The sequence below is a fragment of the Euphorbia lathyris genome, chromosome 10, assembly GCF_963576675.1.
Source record: "Euphorbia lathyris chromosome 10, ddEupLath1.1, whole genome shotgun sequence".
In the NCBI taxonomy this organism is placed as follows: Eukaryota; Viridiplantae; Streptophyta; class Magnoliopsida; order Malpighiales; family Euphorbiaceae; genus Euphorbia; species Euphorbia lathyris.
The window spans coordinates 2,729,859-2,750,018 of NC_088919.1; the positions used below are offsets into that span (position 1 = coordinate 2,729,859).

At 33.5% G+C, this 20,160-nt stretch overlaps 2 protein-coding genes across 2 annotated transcripts; one reads left to right on the forward strand and one right to left on the reverse strand.

Annotated features, from left to right (window-relative positions):
- Positions 1-7,679: 7,679 nt before the first annotated feature.
- Positions 7,680-10,422, reverse strand: LOC136209415 (ferredoxin--NADP reductase, leaf isozyme 1, chloroplastic). The gene is made up of 9 exons (XM_066000875.1): positions 10,185-10,422; positions 9,846-10,092; positions 9,557-9,690; positions 9,271-9,349; positions 8,896-8,987; positions 8,719-8,796; positions 8,347-8,409; positions 8,032-8,266; positions 7,680-7,943 (listed from the first exon to the last, which is right to left on the reverse strand). The coding sequence occupies exons 1-9, from the start codon at positions 10,290-10,292 to the stop codon at positions 7,876-7,878; spliced, it is 1,104 nt and encodes a 367-aa protein (XP_065856947.1). The 5' UTR covers positions 10,293-10,422; the 3' UTR covers positions 7,680-7,875.
- Positions 10,423-17,486: 7,064 nt separating this feature from the next.
- LOC136210033 (probable small nuclear ribonucleoprotein G) lies at positions 17,487-19,696 on the forward strand. Its single transcript, XM_066001708.1, has 4 exons — positions 17,487-17,641; positions 17,755-17,777; positions 19,059-19,180; positions 19,273-19,696. The coding sequence occupies exons 1-4, from the start codon at positions 17,607-17,609 to the stop codon at positions 19,333-19,335; spliced, it is 243 nt and encodes an 80-aa protein (XP_065857780.1). The 5' UTR covers positions 17,487-17,606; the 3' UTR covers positions 19,336-19,696.
- The last annotated feature ends 464 nt before the right edge of the window (positions 19,697-20,160 follow it).

The following is a 20,160-nucleotide window of genomic DNA, read 5'->3' on the forward strand; positions in this document are numbered from 1 at the left end:
ATACATACATTTTAGATTCATCTCATTGTCAATGGAAGTTTCATATGTATAATACGATTACCGTGCGATTAATAGGCGATTAGTGTGTCGTTAAGATGTAACGATTGATTAACTAAGTTAGAACTTAAATGAATGAATAAATATGACCTTAATTAATTAAATTATAATTTTAGAGGGCTGAAATTAAAGTTTGTGAGCAAGCACCTCACTAAGTATGAGGTGTCACCCATGGTTAAGACAAAGTATGCCTCTTTGATTCAAAAAGATGCATATGACTCATTCCTTACATTCTTAACCACAATTTCGACTATTTCTTCAGAAAACCTTCATATTACATACCCTAAACCCATTCAAAGAAAACTCTTCCATTTTCAAGCCAAACAAGTCAAGTTAGGAAGCATAATAGGCGAAAGACACTAATTCAAGGTTAATAGGCTGTTTTAGCATCTTTTCTATGAGTTTGAGATTCTGAAATACCTAAGTGTGATTATATATAAGATTTGTTATGGATGAGTTATGATTGAGTTTTGGTGTTGTTTAAATTGGTTTTAGGCTGTCTAAATGAAAGGTATGCATCAAGTGCCCTAAGCAGAAATATAGGATACTGTTTTCAGTCATCTTGTGAAATGTTTTCATCTTGATATTGTTTGAATTTGGAAATACATAAAGAATAAACTATTTTCATATATATGTTAAAAAACTCTCTGTAAAATATGAGACTTTAATTCAATATATAAATGAAGAAAACCTTGATGGAGCATGACTGTCTCGAAATTGAATGTCATGTGAGGCAGACATGTTGATGTAGCATTTTAAGGACCTTAGGGTCAGAATTTGGGGAAGTTTATTCATGCAAATGTGTTCCTAACTACTTGAAGTATAGGTATGTAAAATTATTTGGAAATCCATTGTGTTTACTATGAGCTAAGTTGAGTGAATTATGGTAAATGCAAATCTGGATAGTCTGTTTCCTGGATGGAAATAGAACAGAATCATTTTGCATGTCATATATTATGTAGAAGTGACATTAATGTGAATTTTGGATATGTTACACCCATATATGTCTAGTGTTAGTAGGTTTAAGAAACAGGGCATTCGGATTCATATAGAGAGAGTTATGGCAGAAGGTGTGGAAATAGGTCATATGAGTATCTAAGATAAAAGGATTAAATTGCACAAACTTTGTTGAGTTAGTGTCTTTTAAATATCATATAGTATGCATTAGTTTACATTTTCATTAAGTTCACATTAAGACTAAGTGCATAAATGTTGAGACAAGGTGCAATTGAACGCACACCCGATCGTGTAGAATAGATCAAACCAAGTGTGACGGTAAGCATATTATTTATATATGTGTATGAATGTATTGTGGCTTGTGACTTCTTGAGTGTGAGATGTGGTTAATTCTGACGTGAATAATGTTTGAGTGTTTGTGATATATTGTGATAGATACGAAAGTTATATGATTGGTAACTTGCAATGTTATGAATACAAATGTGGCATGTTGATCCTTGTGTAGATACTTGAACTGAATAATGGTTGGATGAGAAATGAATATGAGCTTGCTTAGATGGATATATGAAATGGTCCTAGTTGAGAGTGTTATCCGAATATTGTGAGCCGGAAGCACATGTGTTGAATTCTATGCTTAGCGGACTACGTGAGTTGAGTTTAACTCCTCCGTAGCACAGATGATTGTATTCCAAATTTGGTGATCCAGGATACAGATTGGGCCTAAGAACCATTTTACATATATTATCTAAGTATAGTAGGTCCCATACTTACTAAAATAGTCATTACTGTAATAAGTGAAGCAAGTGACTAACTTTCTACTGAATACGCTAACTTGGTAGTTATGATATATTTGCTCTGTTTTCTTTACATTACTGTTGCATACATATATGCGTAATATGTTTATTGACTAGGTAGCTCATCCCTTGCCAACAAATTTTTATAGGATATGTGGAGTTCTTCTTGTTTATGGTCGCACTGGCAGTGTCAGTCCATTCTTGCCTAGGCATTTTGGAGTATTTTGAAGTATTTTATTTTTGTAAACCCTCTATGTAGAATAATGACTTAAACATAACATATATTTAGTGAGTAAATGTTGAGATTAACTTAAGAGTAAAATGGAAACTAAAAGATATAGTTTTATATTGAATATGCTTGAGACTTGTAAACACGTGTGTAATTGATGTTGTGTGAGATACCATGTGATCCTAGTGAGGGGGTTACACACACGGTAAGAGTTCGCTTGCATAATTTGTTGTATCCTGGAAGACGATCGTCAATAGCGATGAAATATGTCTGAAGGATAATGCTAATACAAGTCTCAGATTTGTCTAACTTTGTTCTTTTAATTCCAGTTTTACTGTTCATATATTTCTCTATGTTCGTTTTGTTTTTTTGTTGAATCACATATAACATTCTTAAGACAGATTAATTGTTTTATGATTTTCCAAAGAACACATATAAAAAAATATTGTTTGGAACGATTTTTAATGCTTTCAGACGCAACCGAAATGCCTAGTCAGAACTATCAGAAAGTAAATGTATATATTTAGTGCACGTAAACACAGTGGGGATTTAACAAATAAGGGATTTTGGCTAAAACTTGGCTTTTACCCTTAACCTTAAGGATGCATGTTAAGCCCAAAATATACCTAAAATATCATTAACATTTACATCATTTTTATTACAAATTCGTGTTATTTATATCTGTTTAGATTACTTTTACTCTCGAATATCTTTCTTTCTTGCAAGGTACCTAAATATTTGGTAAAATCCAAATAGGAACGAAAAAGGATCTAAAACAGAAGAAAAACCCTACAAAAGGAGTCAAAGACGACGTAAATCGAAAGCGCCAAGTCGAAGACACGAATGAAAGCTAAGAAGTGAGAAAAATCACCGGGCCGCGACAGTGGATCCTCAACCCGCGGCCACGACACGCGTGGTATAGCTATTTCTCCCCTTCGTCCGAAGCTCAACTCAATGCTACGTCATTCACGGCCGCGGATTACCATCCTCGGTAAGTGCAGAAAATTTACAAAGAGCATTTAACACATGCTAAAAATCCAAGAAACGCGTTCATTCAAGTGGATAAAGACGTCCTTTCACAACGGACACGACTCTTAACCAACGGATACATCACTTCAAACACAACCCTTCAACATCTATAAATAAAGAGTTGATGTTGAGAAAAAGTGGCAGTGAAATGTTATAATATAGATATAGAATCAGAGCGTAGAACTTATGTTGAAGTTCTAAGTAAACACATTTCGAGAGTTAGAAATTAGATTCTGTACAAAACAAGATGAGGTACACATATTGTTTATAGTTTAATTACAACTCAGTAGCGTTTAGACATTGTTCCAGTTTTAGTTTGCATCATGGTAGTGGCCGACCGAATCCCTATTACGAAGTTACAGCGAGAAGATTGAGTAGAGTGTTCGCCCCTGAGCCTGACAACCTCTTAGGAAACCCAAGGAAGCGGAACCGATCAAGCCCTTCACTTGCACGCCCTCGAAGAACTCGATGCTCCTTGTTCTCTGTAAACTTGTATCAATTTATATTTCATCTAATAAAGTCCGTTCTATTCGACAAATCATTATGCAGCACTTATGGTAACCAATCCAATATAAGTGAGGCTGGTGTTTTCATTAATATGCACTTGAATTCAAAATCATTACAAGGAAACTTTGTTGAACACTTAGGCAAATTATCATCTCGAAAGAGTTTTAATTTGAGTAAGGGCAACTATCCCGAAAGGGTTTTGTCGCGTTCAAAGCCAATTAATTAAAGGTTCCGTCATTTATTTCATCATCATAATTGATACAAAGTTTAAGTTGTTTTCTTTGCTTAATGCAAATGAATAAATTCATTCGTTTTTCTAAAAAGTTCTAAATGTTCCTGTTTTGTAAAATTCATCCTTAAAATCAGAAGACCTTTCTAACAATCGATTTATTCTAAATATAAAATCTTATTCCAGCATTTTCAAATACTCAAAGTTCACAAATTCAATTAAACAAATTTCCTAAATTCAATTAAACCAATTTTCACTTTTCATTTTCATTTAATAGTAAATCTAACTAGTTCGAAATTAACAGATTCAAAAAATAAGTTTTTTTCGTTAAAAAACGTATCCCTGTGGGATCGATATTTTTATTACTACAAGCGAAACCGTGCACTTGCGGAAATCGCTCAACAATGCATAAGCAATTTAAGTTGGTAATCGCATTTACTTAGAATAATAATTGCTGATTTTGGTTTTATTATTTGCTGTAATTTTCATATTTTGCAGTCACACATTCTCGTACTAGAGAAAATAAACATCCAAAATTGTTTTTTTAACTTTTTCGTGGCTCCAACTGAAAGTGAGAACTTGAAAGGTTATAAGTCTTTTTTTAAACAATATTTGAGATGCATACAACATTTTGATATTTTGTTTGGTGTCGTTAATGTTTTGTTTAAGGTGCCTTATGGTTACTTTGTTTTTGACAAAGTATCATTACTTGGTGTGTTTTTACCATTGAATGATGGAGTATAAAATTAATCTAATGGTGAAAACACACAAAGTAAGGCTTACTTTGTAAAAACAAAATAAGCATAGCCTTTACCTTTGTTTAAATGTTATTGAAATTGGAGTTTAGCTTTTGTTTTTGGAGTTTAGCATGAATCTTCTTAGAGGCATTTTTCGAGGATTTGGGAGCCATTTAAATGAAGAAAACAAATAAGAAAAGCACAAGAACTTACAAGTTTGAGAATGACAGATTAGCAAAAGCATGAAACAAGGGAAGAGGAGAGGAAAGCTTTGAAGCATCTAAAAAGCCTTTCTTAAAACACTCTGTAATAATGAGATTTTGGGGAAAATGACTGGCATATGGCGTTAGGATGACATCATCAATGCCAGACATGCCTAATCATAACATATTGATCGAAATAAAGAAGCACTAAAGGATTTCATTGTGAATCAAATGGGGGACATCTGATATAGTGACAAATAATTGGGCTAGTATGCCCAAACATCGACTTAAGGCGTGAATCTAGCATTTGGGCCTAAGCTCCTCGAGCCCATGAATGTTCAGTGATACAGACACTTAATGATGAAGAAAGCCTATTGGGGAGCTGCCTAAATGGACGCGTGGACCAATAGCCATCTTGGATCCTAAAGGCACGCTCCCCAACTCTCATTTAGTATAGAACGAAAAGATAGGGTCTGAAACCCAAGCAAAAGTTGTCACGTGTCAAAATGCACAAGCTTTATATAAGTAAATTGTCTATAAATAGCTCGGGAATCAGAGCTACCGGTACGTAATTCCTAATATTCTTTCTCTTACTCGACTACTTTCAAATTTATTTCGTACTTCATCAAGTACCTTTCTAAGTTAGGGATCAGAGAGGGCTTGCTGGAACTCCGACCCCTTTTTCTGACTGTTGCTATCATTTCATGTCATCAGAGACGGTTAGGGAGTGGTTTACAGTAAGGAAGCATCATCCAGTAATATTTTCAAATAAATCTATACAAATATTAATTTAAATAATAATACTTAATAAAATCAAATTTTATCTTTAATTACATATAAAATTATATACTGTTACATAAAACTTTTAATTGAAACATTATATATCATGTATTAATATATTTTAGTTCTAATTAAAATATAATAATTATATTTTATATTTTTAAAATATAAAATGACAATTAATTTCAAAACAGTCCCGCCTAACGGACTAATCACTCTCGGTACATTGTACGGATATAATGAACAGTCTGCCTAACGACTGCTCATGGGACAAAAATAATTTTAATTTAAAAAACAATTCATGAAACTCATGAACAGTCAGCTCCAACTATCTTAGAGGTTCATTGGAAACGCCCTCCGGCTCATTGGCTAAAAATTAACACTAATGGTTCATGTTTTGGCACCCCTAGACTGGCAGGAGCTGGAGGTATTTACCGCAATAGTAGAGGTATACCAGTTGGCTCTTTTTCTTTTTCCATTTCATCTGCTTTTGCATATGAGGTAGAACTTATGGGAGCTATGTTTGCAATTGAGCATGCATGTGAGCGTGTGTGGTTCAATCTATGGTTGGAAGTCGATTCTATGTATGTTGTTAACCTCTTTAAGTACAATAACATCTCAGTTCCCTGACATTTAAGGCCTGGATGGAAGAAATGCAAATCATTATGCTCTGGTTTGCAGTTAGTGGTCACTCATATTTTTCGTGAAGGCAAGTATCACTGATTGTCTTGCTCGTTACGGTGTCACTTCTACTACTCTGTATTTGTGGGACTCAGCTCCGTCATTTTGCAGACATGAAATTTCTAATGATTGTAATGATGTCATTCAGTTTTGGTTCCGTTAGCTTTTATTTTGCTTTTTTTATGGTTTTGAATATTGTATGAACAATTTTCTTTTCTTTTTATTCTGGGCTAGGCGGTGGGATTCTCCTCCGCCTGCCTCCATCTTCTAATAAAAAATGTATTGCTTATTTTTTTATATCACATTCAGAAATTTATTTGTATAAATGTAAACAGATTATGAGTATTGGTCTCAAATAAATTTAAAATCATTGATATACAGAATTTCATGTTCATTTGAGTATGTTTCATTATTCAGGTAAAAACCAGAAATTTATTCGACGAAGAAAGCAATGAGCGACATTTAATTAAAAAATGTCATCTAAACGACAATAGGAAGACACTAAAATAAATGAATCTGTCATTTGAAAACAAATACATTGACATGATTGATTAAGACCTATGTCATCTGAGACAAACTATTACGACATAAATTATTATACAAATTGTCATCGTAAATACTAATATGTAAATTTCTCATATATCTCATTGACGTTTTTAATTATTAAGATGTCATGTGATGAACTTATAGATGACGATAATAATAAATAAGTTGTCATCGTAACATGAGTAATATGTCAGCTTACAAACAGACTTATATCATGTGACATGCCTTCACATGACAGAACCCAACCGATGTCTGAAGGTTCATCAGACGACAACGAACTCCGTGACAGTTTTATTTCTTGCAGAATGTTAACCGTCATCTGAAAGACTATTTGGCATAGTATTTCTGACCGTCGAAGGTGCATCACCTTCTATTTCTGAATTAATTAAAAGTCTTATTTTATTTTTTCGCCCAACATTTGTTTGAAAGTCAACCAATCACGCAAGGTGAAAATGGCCATTTGAGACCAATTCAAGGGTACACTCTTTAGAGTTTTTGCAATATCCAACTTGAGGTAAATACGAGCGAGAGTAAGAATCAAGGATGAGAGCGTGTATCTTGGAGATTATTGAACCGAACTGATCCAGAATTTGATTAAACTGTTGACTTTTTTAAAAACAAACCAAATTGTAACATTGAGTTACATTAGGTACAATTTTGGAGACTTTCAATTTCCTAATATTAATGAGTAAATATATTGAAAATTCTGAAACCGAATCAAATATCCAAATAAAAAAATCCAAAACCAGATTGAACTGTTCCCTTTTTTTTAGAACCAAACCAAATTGTACCGTTAACTTATATTAGATACAATTATGAAGATTTTTAAATTCCCGGATTGGACCGAAACTTATGCACCCCTAATGAGAAGCATATAGACAATACAAATGAAATCTGGAAAGCTTCAATTCATTCAATTATCTCAAGTCATAAACAACCTTCATATATACTATTGATTCATAATTCCTCAATTAAACAACAACTTCTGTTTGAGTCATGCTTTTGATTAAGAACCGAAAAAGATTTTACAATCATAATATATAATAATTACCCTATCTACACAATGCATCCAAATCATTATCAAAAAAACACTTGATATTAATTTGTACAAACTAATAAATCCCAATTAGTAAACTTCCACATTCCATTGCTCTGCTCTCTTCAGCTGCCTTTTGTACTCCAACCAATCAATGCCTGAAAAATGAACCAAAAACACTCTTTAAAAACACTCAATTTCATATAAATAAATCATCAATCAATCTCATAATCTATCTTTGTTTACCATCCTTAGCTGCCAGTGACACCATAATGTCATCAATACCCTTTTCCATCCCCTTCAATCCACACATATACACAAAGGTGTTATCTTTCTTTAGCATTTCCCATAGCTCCTCTGCGTATTGAGCCATACGAGTTTGGATGTACATCTTTTCTCCTTTTTCATTAGTTTGTTCTCTGCTCACTGCAAAGTCGAGCCTAAACTTATCCGGGGATTTCTCCTTCATTTTTTCGAATTCCTGTCCAGAAATTTCAGTGTTATCACCATTTTCGTTTAGAGTCAATGCATCAGTTAGTTTGATAAATTCATTTGCCTCACCTCCTTGTAGAGCAATGAGCTACTTGTTGGGACACCCAAGAAGAGCCACGCCAGACCATTGAACTGAACAGCACCAAAACAAATTGGAGTTAGTTACTTCTTTTGGTTTTTGCTATCCCAGATTCGAGCAGGGAATGACCGTTAACAAAGGTTTTTACCGTTGGAAAGGCTTGTACATGAGACCTGTCTTAATGAAAACACTTGGTTTGAAGTTGGAACATAACTAGGTAATCATTTAATGCAAAGGGATTGATTGGAGATGTTGAATTCTGCCAGTGGATTATGTTATTTCACTAGACGATCGACTTATTACAGTTTGATTTCAGTGAGATTCTCAATTGAGAAAAGACCAAGGAGATGATGCTATTGTACCTGATAGTCCTCATGCTTCTCAAAGAACATTTTCCACAAAAATGACCGGAACGGAGCAATACCAGTTCCAGTTGCAAGCTGCATTCAAGAGTTAAATGTATTGGATTCATAACTTGAGCATTACTGCTGAAATGACCAATTATATTACTGTTCAATGCAAAAAGAATGGAAGCTTACCATGATGATTGTGGCATTGGGATCTTTTGGCATGAGCATTTCTTTCCCTATTGGCCCTGTAATCTTTACTTCAGACCCAGGTTTCAAGTCGCCTGGAAGACAAAAGGCGGATTAAAAGCTGAGACGTTTCTCATTTGAAATGGCAATGATATAACAGGTCACTGCTCTCTAAAATTATGGCATATATATCATCTATGTTGCATGGACACGGACACGAAAACAGACACTGGAAACATTATTTTTAAAACATAACCTTCATAAAATAGCCTTTAAACGAAAACGGACACCAAAAGCAGAAACGCAACTAACGAGGAGTGTCCGTGCAACATAGTATATCACTAGACCACAAATATTTGCACAGTTTCGAAGCCTTACACAAGAAATTTGAGCAGACTCCTTTTATTGTTTCTCCGTTGTCATTTGTGTAGATAAGTCGCTTCACACAAAGGGAAACCTGAACAATGATCTCAAATATCAGACCACCAATAAATTCCAATAACAGAAAAGAAAGAATAACAGGTGGAATACTTTGGATCAACTTCTTAATTTCCAAACGAATTCATGTGCATTGAATAGCCATTTTAGATGAACTCAAGAAATAACTTTCAATTGCAAAGTAAAATGTGGAATAATTCTGAATCAAATTGGAGAGAGAACTAACAGTTTTTGAGTCTCCAAAATCACCAATAGCACTGCTGGCAATTGAATACAACCTAAGCTTATGAGGCTTCCCATTTTTATCAATACCCTCAGGAATCACACCAATGGATTGCCCTTCTCTGTACGGAACTTCTCCTAAAACGAACACAAAACACCATTCAGCTCTGAATATCAATAGATCTCTCTACTTCAATTGCATTAAATTTATCCAAAATTCATCAATTGATCCGTTATTTACAACATCAATCAAGTTAATTAGGAAATTGAAAAAACAAAAAAAAAATCCATACCCTCAGTGGTGAAAACCATATGCCAAGTTTCACCAGGAGCATCATCACCAGTGATTTTAGTGTTCAAAAGGCATCTACCAGTATACGGATCCTTTGGCTTGTACTTATTAACAACAATTCCTTCATCATTTTTCTTTGATTCCTTCTTAACCTTAACAGGAGGAGCCTCAGTCTCAGTGGTGGTAACCTGAGCTCTGACGGAAACAACTCTTCCGCCGGTAGAAATATCCTTGTAAAACACAGGCAACTGAATTTTTGGGGGAAAACGAAGAAGTATCAACAAAAACGCCATGAATAAACAATGGAAACGATAAGTTGTGAATTAAAATGGTGCATTACCTTCTTTAAGATGATTCGATCAGGAGCAACGATAGAGGTCCGGGAAGGGAGAGAAGTGGAGTTTGAAGAGGAAGGAAAGGTGAATGCAGCGGTGACTGCAGAAGCCATGGTTAGATGAGAAATTAGAGAGAATCAATGGAGTTTGGATTGGGAAGTAGAAATGGGAAAATGGAAATGCGTGGATGAGATTTTAAAGAAAATGCAGTGGCTGATGAGAGGATAAGTAAGTTATGTAATGTATGACTCTCACTTCCTCTAAGCACCAACATTCTGTACTTATACCCTTTTTACCATTTTCTTCTTTTCTATCATTAACTCCAAATATTTTATTAATTCAGAACAAAAATCCAAATATTTTATTGAACTGAGATCTTATATGTTAACATTTTTTTTAAGGGTAATTAATTTATTAGTCCCTATATTTTGACAAAACACACTGTTTAGTCCCTGTATTTTCAAAAACGCATAGTAAGGTCCCTAACCTTTTTCCCAGTGAATTGTTTAGTCATTCCGTCTGTTTGTTAGATTTTTTTTACCGTTTATGACTTCGGAAATGACTAAATTCCTCTTTACTATTTACCTTCAAACTTCAGAAGAGGAAATCCAATTTAGAAGAATAAGCTATTTGTATGGAGAATAAGAAAAAGAATAGACCCAATGCTTACGAATTTGAACAATTAAGAAGAAAATCAAGAAGAGGAACACTTAAAGTTGATTTCAGATGCATTAGAGTTTAAAGGAAAGGAAAATAAAGGAAAAGAAGAACACAAATCCAAATTGACTAACAAAATCTTCTTGAGAGTCTAACGACAGGAACTAAATAGTTCACCGAGAAAAACGTTAGAGACTAAACAGTTCACCGAGAAAAAACGTTAGAAACTTTATCGTGTGTTTTTGAAAATACAAGGACTAAACTGTGTGTTATGTCAAAATATCGGAACTAATAAATTAATTACTTTTTTTAATAAGTCAAAATAAAAGATAAAAGTACCAAAAATAATAATTTGCGAAATGGTGATTTAAAAGTTTGTAAATAGGGAATTGTAATTTGTAAATTTTACAGTTAAAGATGGGTGAGTATATTTTTTCGATCAAACAATACAATGTGATTTAGTTAATTTGCAAAATTAGATCTTGAATTTTTTTATAATTTGTAAAATCAGTTTTTTTATTCCTCCAAATCGCTCACTTTTAGTGTAAACTACAACAATTTTTTTGAAGGAACAACTGAGTTTGTAAAATGTAAAAAACACAATCCATATTTGGTAAGGCCATCTCCAACCATCTACTCTATTTTTCCTACTTCAACTCTATTTTTTTCTACTCGATCTTCAATTATATAGTTACTACAGTAATACTTCTCCAACCATCTACTCTATTTATAACCCTAAAACGAATATTTTTATTAACAAATAATATTTTATTATTATAATATTTACATACCATTTATTATATAAAATGATATTTTTATTCTTAAACAATCATTAAACCTTACTCTAAAAATAGAGTAAGACATTTTGATTCTTCATATATAGAGTATCAAAAGTCTTACTCTAAAAATAGAGTAAGGTTTTAGAGTGTCATTCGAGTGCACTTTTACTCTAAAAATGGATTATAGAGAATGTTTGGAGATGCTTTTTGGAGTAAAATTAGAGGTTTGAGACACTTTATATGTTTTGACTAGTCAAACCTCTAATAGTAGTGTTTGGTGAAGAGAGATTTGAAAGAGCTGATTGGATAAAAAAAAAGGTAATTAATTTATTAGTCCCTATATTTTGATAAAACACACTGTTTAGTCCCTGTATTTTAAAAAACACATGGTAAGATCCCTAACATTTTTCTCAGTGAACTGCTTAGTCCTTCTGTCTGTTTGTTAGAAATTTTTTACCATTTATGACTTCAGAAATGACTAAATTACCCTTTACTATTTACCTTCAAACTTTAGAAGAGGAAATCCAATTTAGAAGAAGAAGCTATTTGTATGGAGAACAAGAAAAAGAAAAGAGCCAATGCTTACAAATTTGAACGATTAAGAAGAAAATTAAGAAGAAGAACATTCAAAATTGATTTCAGATGCATTAGAGTTTAAAGGAAAGGAAAAGAAGAACGCAAATCCAAATTGACTAACAAAATCTTCATGAGAGTCTAATGTTAGGGACTAAACAGTTCACCGAGAAAAACGTTAGGGACTAAACAGTTCACTGAGAAAAAGGTTAGGGACCTTACCATGTGTTTTTAAAAATACAGGGACTAAACAGTGTGTTTTGTCAAAATATAGGGACTAATAAATTAATTACCCTAAAAAAAACTAATTTTGATATGAACCTTTTCAATTAGCTTATTATTCAATCTCTTTGTATGGACATTTTTACTCATAATTAATACTCTTTAATTCTAAATAAATGTTTTATCATATCATTATTTGTCATTTTACACAAACAACTATTAGCAATCAGCTAAGTTTTGCCTAACAAGTATAAACCAAAAAAATTTGGTGGTATGGGTTTCAAGAAGCTAAGACAGTTCAACCTTGCTCTATTGGCTAAATAAGGATGGCGACTAATGAAAAACAGTGATTCCCTGGTTGCTCGTGTCTCCAAAGCTCGTTATTACCCAAACTCATCATTCTTTGGGGCTGAAATCACGACAAACCCAAGCTACATTTGGAGGAGCATCATGGCAGCAAAGGAGATCGTTACAACTGGGGCGCGACGAGTCATTGGTTGAGGGGATCAAGTTGATGTCTGGAATGATCTGTGGCTTAATGATTTGAGTAATCCGTTTGTAGAAAGTGAACGACTGCCTGGTTTGGATGTCGAATTTGTAAAGGACCTGAAATCGGAGAATGGAAGTGACTGGGATCTGAGCTTGATAAGAGGGATATTCATGAATAGAGACTGCGAGAAAATTCTTTCAATCTCACTCAGCAGATGCGATGTCGATGACGGTTGGGGATGGTTCCTCGACCCAAAAGGTCAGTATAGTGTTAAAGCCGGCTACAAATACCTTAACAGGTTGGCTGTTGTAGGTGCGACACTTGGGACGTTCTGTTGGCAAAGTCTCTGGCATCTCCAAGCGATCCCAAAAGCGAAGCAGCTCGTATGGAGGGCGTTAGCGGGCTATCTGTCGTCGTTGACTGCCCTTACTCGATGTCATGTACAAGTTCCAGAAGTGTGTCCGATTTGCAAAACGGCTGATGAAGATAACTATCACGCATTAGTTCAATGTGGTTTCGTGAGGCAGGTCTGGTCCAAATCGGTAATAGGAGATATGAGTAGCAGCTTCAACAACCTGACAGAATTCTGCGCGTATTTATTGGCTTCAAAATCAGTTGATTTATTGGGACTGGCGGCTACAATATGTTGGGTTCTGTGGATGAATAGGAATGATTTGGTATGGAACCGTCACTATGGGACACCGATACTAATTTATACAATGGCATGTTCAATGAATACGAGTTGGCTTGCATGCAAGATAAGGAAGGTTGTGTCAAATCGTGCTACCACTGTTGTTCGATGGGCTCGGCCTGTTGGGAATATGATTAAGGTAAACTTCGACGCTGCCCTGTTTCTGGAGATGAGGAAATCCGGTTTTGGTTTTGTTGCGAGAAATGCCGAGAGCTTCATCGCGGTAGGTAACGGGGGGTGCAACAACATGTCTGATCCTTTCCTGGAGGAGGCTCTTGCCTGTCGAGAAGCACTGTTGTGGATTCAGGCTAACGAATGGATCAACGTAGTAGTAGAATCCGACTCCCAACTACTTATCAGTGCCCTTCGTCAAAGACCGACCAATAACTCCCCGCTAGAGCTTGTCTTAGGCGATTGTTATTCTTTGATTCAAAGTATTGATAATTGTTCAATTGCTTATATTAAATGATCCGCGAACCACATTGCTCATGTTTTGGCAAGGGCGACTAGATCCATGTCTGATCGAGGAGCTTGGGTACACATCCCCCCCCCCCCCCCCCCCGTTTGCTTGTAACGCCCTTGAGGCTGATTATTAATTTAATTCATTCATTCTTTTAAAAAAAAAGTTTTACCAAACAAGTTCACACAATTCGCTAGTCAAATTAGCTAACCAAAAAGATAATAAGCTAACAGCTAATGTAATCAGCTAACAACTAACAACTAATTGTCAAATAGGGCCAAACTCTATTTGTAAACTTTTAAACTGAGGATTACCTTCACAAATCGGTCAAAGCACAAGATTTATTTTTATAGTTTTTTAATAAGTAAAAATAAAACCACCTAATTCCATTCATTTACAAATAGAAAAATATGTTTTTATTTTATTTTATTTATAAAAAAGAGCACTTGCAAATAGAAAAAGATGTTTTTATTTTTTATAAAAGAGTGCACATACTTTACAGAGTTAACAAAATAAGAAATTCGACTAACATTGTTCGACACGTCATTTAGTCAACGTGTCATGTTATCAAAAATCAACAGGCCATATCATCAAAATTAAAATTATACCGTGATATGTTAGCAATATCAACGTGTCACGACATCAAAGTCCACATGTCATATAATCGAAGACTAACACTAATTATTATTTTCTATTTTTTGTTAACACGGTAATATACATGTTTTTTGTGCAAAAAGTAAAAATAAATTTAAGCGTTAGATATAGATTTATTGAGATTTTAGGATGAAGATCCAAAATATCTCAGGATTTAGATTCAATAATCCTGAATTTGACGATAAATTACTAAATTTATTTAGTCATTTTGTGTTTACGTGAATACTAAAAAGTTAACTATAACTCCATCTTTTATATTTTTGGTTAAAATTTAAAAGAATTATAATTTGGGTTATTTTATTAAATAACAATTACAATGATTAATTGAATTATTAATTTTATTTTTTAGAAAAATAATTATTTAAATTATTGCTACTGAAATAATAATATTAAGTTGTTAAGAAAACGTGACAAAAATAATAATTTTTGATATATTTTGATAAATAAGACAAATGGTATGTTAAAATTAATATAATATTAATAAAATATTATTTGTTTACAAAAATATTTTGTTTGATGTTATAAATAGAATAGATGATTCGAGAAGTATTAATGTAGTAAATGTATAAATAAAGATGAAGTAAGAAAAATGGGATAGATGATTAGAGATAATCTTATTTGCTTTACTCAAAATGACATGGTTTATAGTATCGTTGAACTTCACCGGTTTTGGCATTATTTCATATATGTTGTATGGCTTTCACTTAACGTTTGCACTTTCCTAAATTCGTTGTGAGAAGAAGTCACAACAAAAACATTGAAATCGTAGACTTTTTTAGTTTGAGGTCGAATCCAAAAGATTGAACTATATGTTTGAATTTCGAAAGGCTGAAACTTTTAATGGAAACAGAAATATATGAAGAGTAATTGTGGGGTCGAAAATGAGCAGATGAAGAGGAAATGAGAGCTCAAACATTTATAATTGCTTCAAATTTCTCAAATATATCATTGATGAAGTTGAGAGAGAGATTATTGTTATTTGAGGTTTCATATCTGAGAGGATTTTATTTTATGGTGAATAAATAATTCCAGTTTATGAAGTTAATATGATAAATTTAGAGACGAGAGAGAGAGAGAAGCGAAGAGTTTGGGAGAAAAATTTAGAGCTAGAGATGAAGGAAATGCCGAAAAAAAAATGAAAGGGAGTGAGCGAAGTAGAATGAAATGTTAAAGGGCATAAAAATAAGCTAGTTTACCGATGGGCCCAACATTTCATTTTAAAAGAGGTGAAATCAGTGATGTGGCACATTAATCATGGGTTGAGCGGTCATTTTTCGTTTCCATACACCATAGTAAGATGTCACCAATAAGTTCAAATATAATAAAGTGTGATTTGATCCAAAATATTTACACTATGTATATAATCTACCCATTAATTACATCTATTATGATTGCAAGATTTCACCTAAATACCATAAAACATTTTACACCTAAGCTAGTAGAACTTTGTCATAGAATTTTTCAATAAAAAAATAAAATTCATAACAGTCAAAACATTTACAAAAGAACTCACCCCTAAGCTAGAAGTAGAACTTTGTCATAAAATACACTTGATAACTCTGAATGGGCCAAACTAAAAAAAACAGCTGATAAATTAGACCAAATTCTGAAAATCAATAAAATATAACATGGTTATTTTGAAAATTAGAGATGCATACTCTTTTAGGCCTGTAGAGATAAGATTTAAACATCCAATCAACATAACAATATACTTAGAAAAATATCTAAAGATCTTAGTGGCTAGATTTCCATCCAGAGTCCTCTGCTGATAATACCTTAGCCATTTGAAGTAAATTAGGATCAACTTGAGTCTCCATTGAAGTAGATATAAAGTTGTATTTGATAGTGCTCCAAGCACGAACTCTACTGTATGTATCATTTGGTGAACGAATACCTTGCTGAACTCAAATTCCTCATGTTTATTGGAATGAGTATGCGAATCCATTTCAAAAGAGTCATCAGTGCTGTCAAACGGTGTATAAGATTGCATCTAATCATGGAATTATAATGCAAAAAGCTTATGAGTTTTTAATTTTTCAATCAATTTTCAATCTTGCATTTGAGTAGTACAACGCTAATAAGAAGAGACAGTGAATAGGAAAAAAATCTGATCAAACCTCACAAGAGAAACGCTAATCAGAAGAGAAAGACGACGTTTGGTACCCTGAATAACAAGCTAATCACGTTAATCCTTTAACTAGAGTTTTAATTCATAGGTTTAACACAAGTTAACAGAGTTTATAGACATTAAATATGATTATGATTAAAATTACACATGTAAAAAAAATAAAAGGGGACACGTAAGGGGACAGATAGGTTGAAACAACATAATTTTTTCAAGTTTGACACATGAAGCTTGATGTGTCACTCTCTTAGTATTTGATACCAACTTAGCTGACGTAATAAGAACGGTTTTCCTATAAAAAAAAAAGAGAAAAAAAGGAACGATTACACCTACAAATTCAAAACGTGACTCAATTTGATTGTAGTTAAAAAAAACTTTTGGTGCCATTTACTTCTCCTTCGTGCATCGTTGTAAATGTCGTCGATGTAAATAAGGCTTGATATGACTCAACTTCTGTTAATGAAAAATCTATCTTTCGTCAATAGCCTTGAAACTATATTAATTAATAAATATTAAGTTTAAAATTATACTATATTTAATGTTGAAGCTAAATTCGCTCTCTCCCAATAACCATGGGATTAACTTTGAAATTTGATTGTTACCCCTATTTTCATTTTGCATGTTTGAGCTCATTTGATTTGTTGGTCTAAAGCGCCGCCGTATTATCGTAATTTATCGTTAGGGTTTAAATTAAAACCCCAATCTCTATCTGGGCATAAACCTAGTTTCTCTCTACTGGATCGCTAGGAAAGCACAGCCAACTCAAGCAGTTCGACATGAGTAGATCAGGCCAGCCACCAGATTTGAAGAAGTATGTTCATTTTACCTTTTTCGATTCAATTGTTTTTCCAATTTCTTTTGCCGTTTGATCTTTTTTCCCGTCAGTCGCTTATTCTTTTCTTGTTTTTGCATTTCGGGTTGCAGATACATGGACAAGAAGCTCCAAAGTAACTCCTTAACTTCTCATTTTTTCTTATCTTTTCTTATCGCTTAACAAATTCAAATCAGTGTTTGCTGAATTCCTTATTTGTACAAATGGAAACAGCTTTGAATGGAATCAATTTGAATTCTATAAATCAATGTTGAGTTAGGGTTTTTATAATTTTTCAGATGATATTTTCCTTTCATAGTTTATATAAGTGAAAATAACATTTAGGTTAGCTACAATGTTCTCTTTTACTTCAATTCAATAGTTTGCTATTTAGAATTGATGTCATATTCTTCCAGGCACATATGCTATTAGTGGTTTGCTATGTTGTACGGACACTCCTCTTTAGTAGTGTTTCGGTCAAATATCGTTCGAAGGCTATTATATGAAAGTTATCTTTTAGAAATAATGTTTCTGTTGTCCGTGCAACATAGGAGGTTCGTCAATGGAGAAAAGCTAGGCCTAGGAATAATGGTTGAAGGGAAGCCAGCTAAGAAATAGATAGCTTTCCTTATGGTTTATCATAGCTAAAAAAGGAATGGCTCATTGATGGTTACATGGTTATTAAAACGTTGTATGATAGTTAATTGACAACAAAATTAATGACAGCATGCCCAACTGGTAGTTGTTTGTTTCTAACTTGTGTATGTGTTTGGTTCTCTCTGTTAACTGTATCTATCACTGAATTAAAGCATCCTAAGCTTTCTTAATTTTAGAAATTCTCATTTGAGTAATAGACATAATGAGTCAAATGCAGTTTCTGATACTAGTTTCTCACAGTACCAGTTGTGAGACACTCCTCTTTTGTAGCGTTTTTGCATTTTGAGTAATAGACATAATGAGTCAAATGGAGTTTCTGATACTAGTTTTTCACAGTACCAGTTGTGAGACACTCCTCTTTAGTACCGTTTTTGCATTTTGTGTCCATTTTGTTTGAAGGCTATTTTATGAAGGTTATGTTTAGACATAACATTTCCCGGTGTTTGTTTCCGTTTCCACGTCCGTGTCTGTATCTGTTTCAGTGTCCATGCAACATAGATGAGACATAGTGATATTGTCCATATAATATCGTCAATTTTGTTCTTCCATTTTGACAAATTTAGATTTAATGGAATGTTTACGTGGTTTGTGTTATAAACCACTTGTTGATTGAGGATTATTTGACAAAATCATTTTATATACTGGTGATGCAAATGTCTCATCAATCTCTAATAAGTCAACATTAGAATTGAGATAGTTGATTGAACTCTTTTTACATAACTGTTCCCCCCCTCGACTTATTTGTCTATTTGGAATTCAGTCAAGTTGAATGCAAATAGAATGGTGGTTGGAACACTTCGCGGGTTCGACCAGTTCATGAATTTGGTGATCGACAACACTGTGGAGGTGAATGGTGATGACAAAAACGAAATAGGAATGGTGGTAAGTTACATTTGTTGTTTGCTGAATAGTTAAATTGCTTATAATTGTACATTGTTAATCTTTTGAATTTTCGTATAATCTTTTGCTTGCAGGTTATCAGAGGAAATAGTGTTGTCACTGTTGAAGCACTAGAACCTGTGAACAGAAGTCAGTGATTCGGGTTCTGTATTTTATGGTTTGTAAGAATATATTACTGCTCCTCCTCTAGATTACATTTCTAGTAAGCTTGCATGGCTTTTGGTTGAATTGCTATTTATTTTGCCCGTAAAAAATGCTTCTAACGAATCCTGATGTTCTAATGGTTTCATATATGGATTTGGATCCTCTCAAGTTCAAAGTAAACACAAGAGATGTCATGTTCGATATTCACTTTGAACATGAAAGAATCTTAATCTTATATATACATCTTGGCAAGTTCTGCTCCTGCTTATGGAGAATATCTAGGGAAAATTTTGAATTGTGTAGCTGTGGACAGGTGCTGTTTCAAGCTTCAATATTATCGATAACTTTTACCAATCTTGTTATTAATCACTCGTTAGGATTCAATTATTATCTCAAGTGATTGTTTTAGGATGTACAATGCTGCAACTTGTCTTCTACAGTTAGGATGTAAACGGGGCAGGATAGGGTGGGGATTACATTCCCAATCCCTGCTCCCCGGCCTATCAGGGATTCCTTGTCCTCGTCCTCGTAGGGATCCTCATTCCCCATTTCATTCTGTTTTATGTATATAACTTTTTTTCTATTTTTTTTTTCCATCTTTACATTTTGCATAGTATAACGATGAAGAATAAAAGATTGACTTTGAATTAGAGGGAAAAGAAAGAATAAGATTGACCTAACCTAATTACTCTAAAAAGAATTAAAAAAACATATAAAAAAAGGGGAAAGTTCAAATAAAACCCCTGTGGTTTCACTAATTTTCAGATAAAGGACTGTGGTTTACTTTTTGTCAAAACGAGGACTGTGGTTTCGCACTT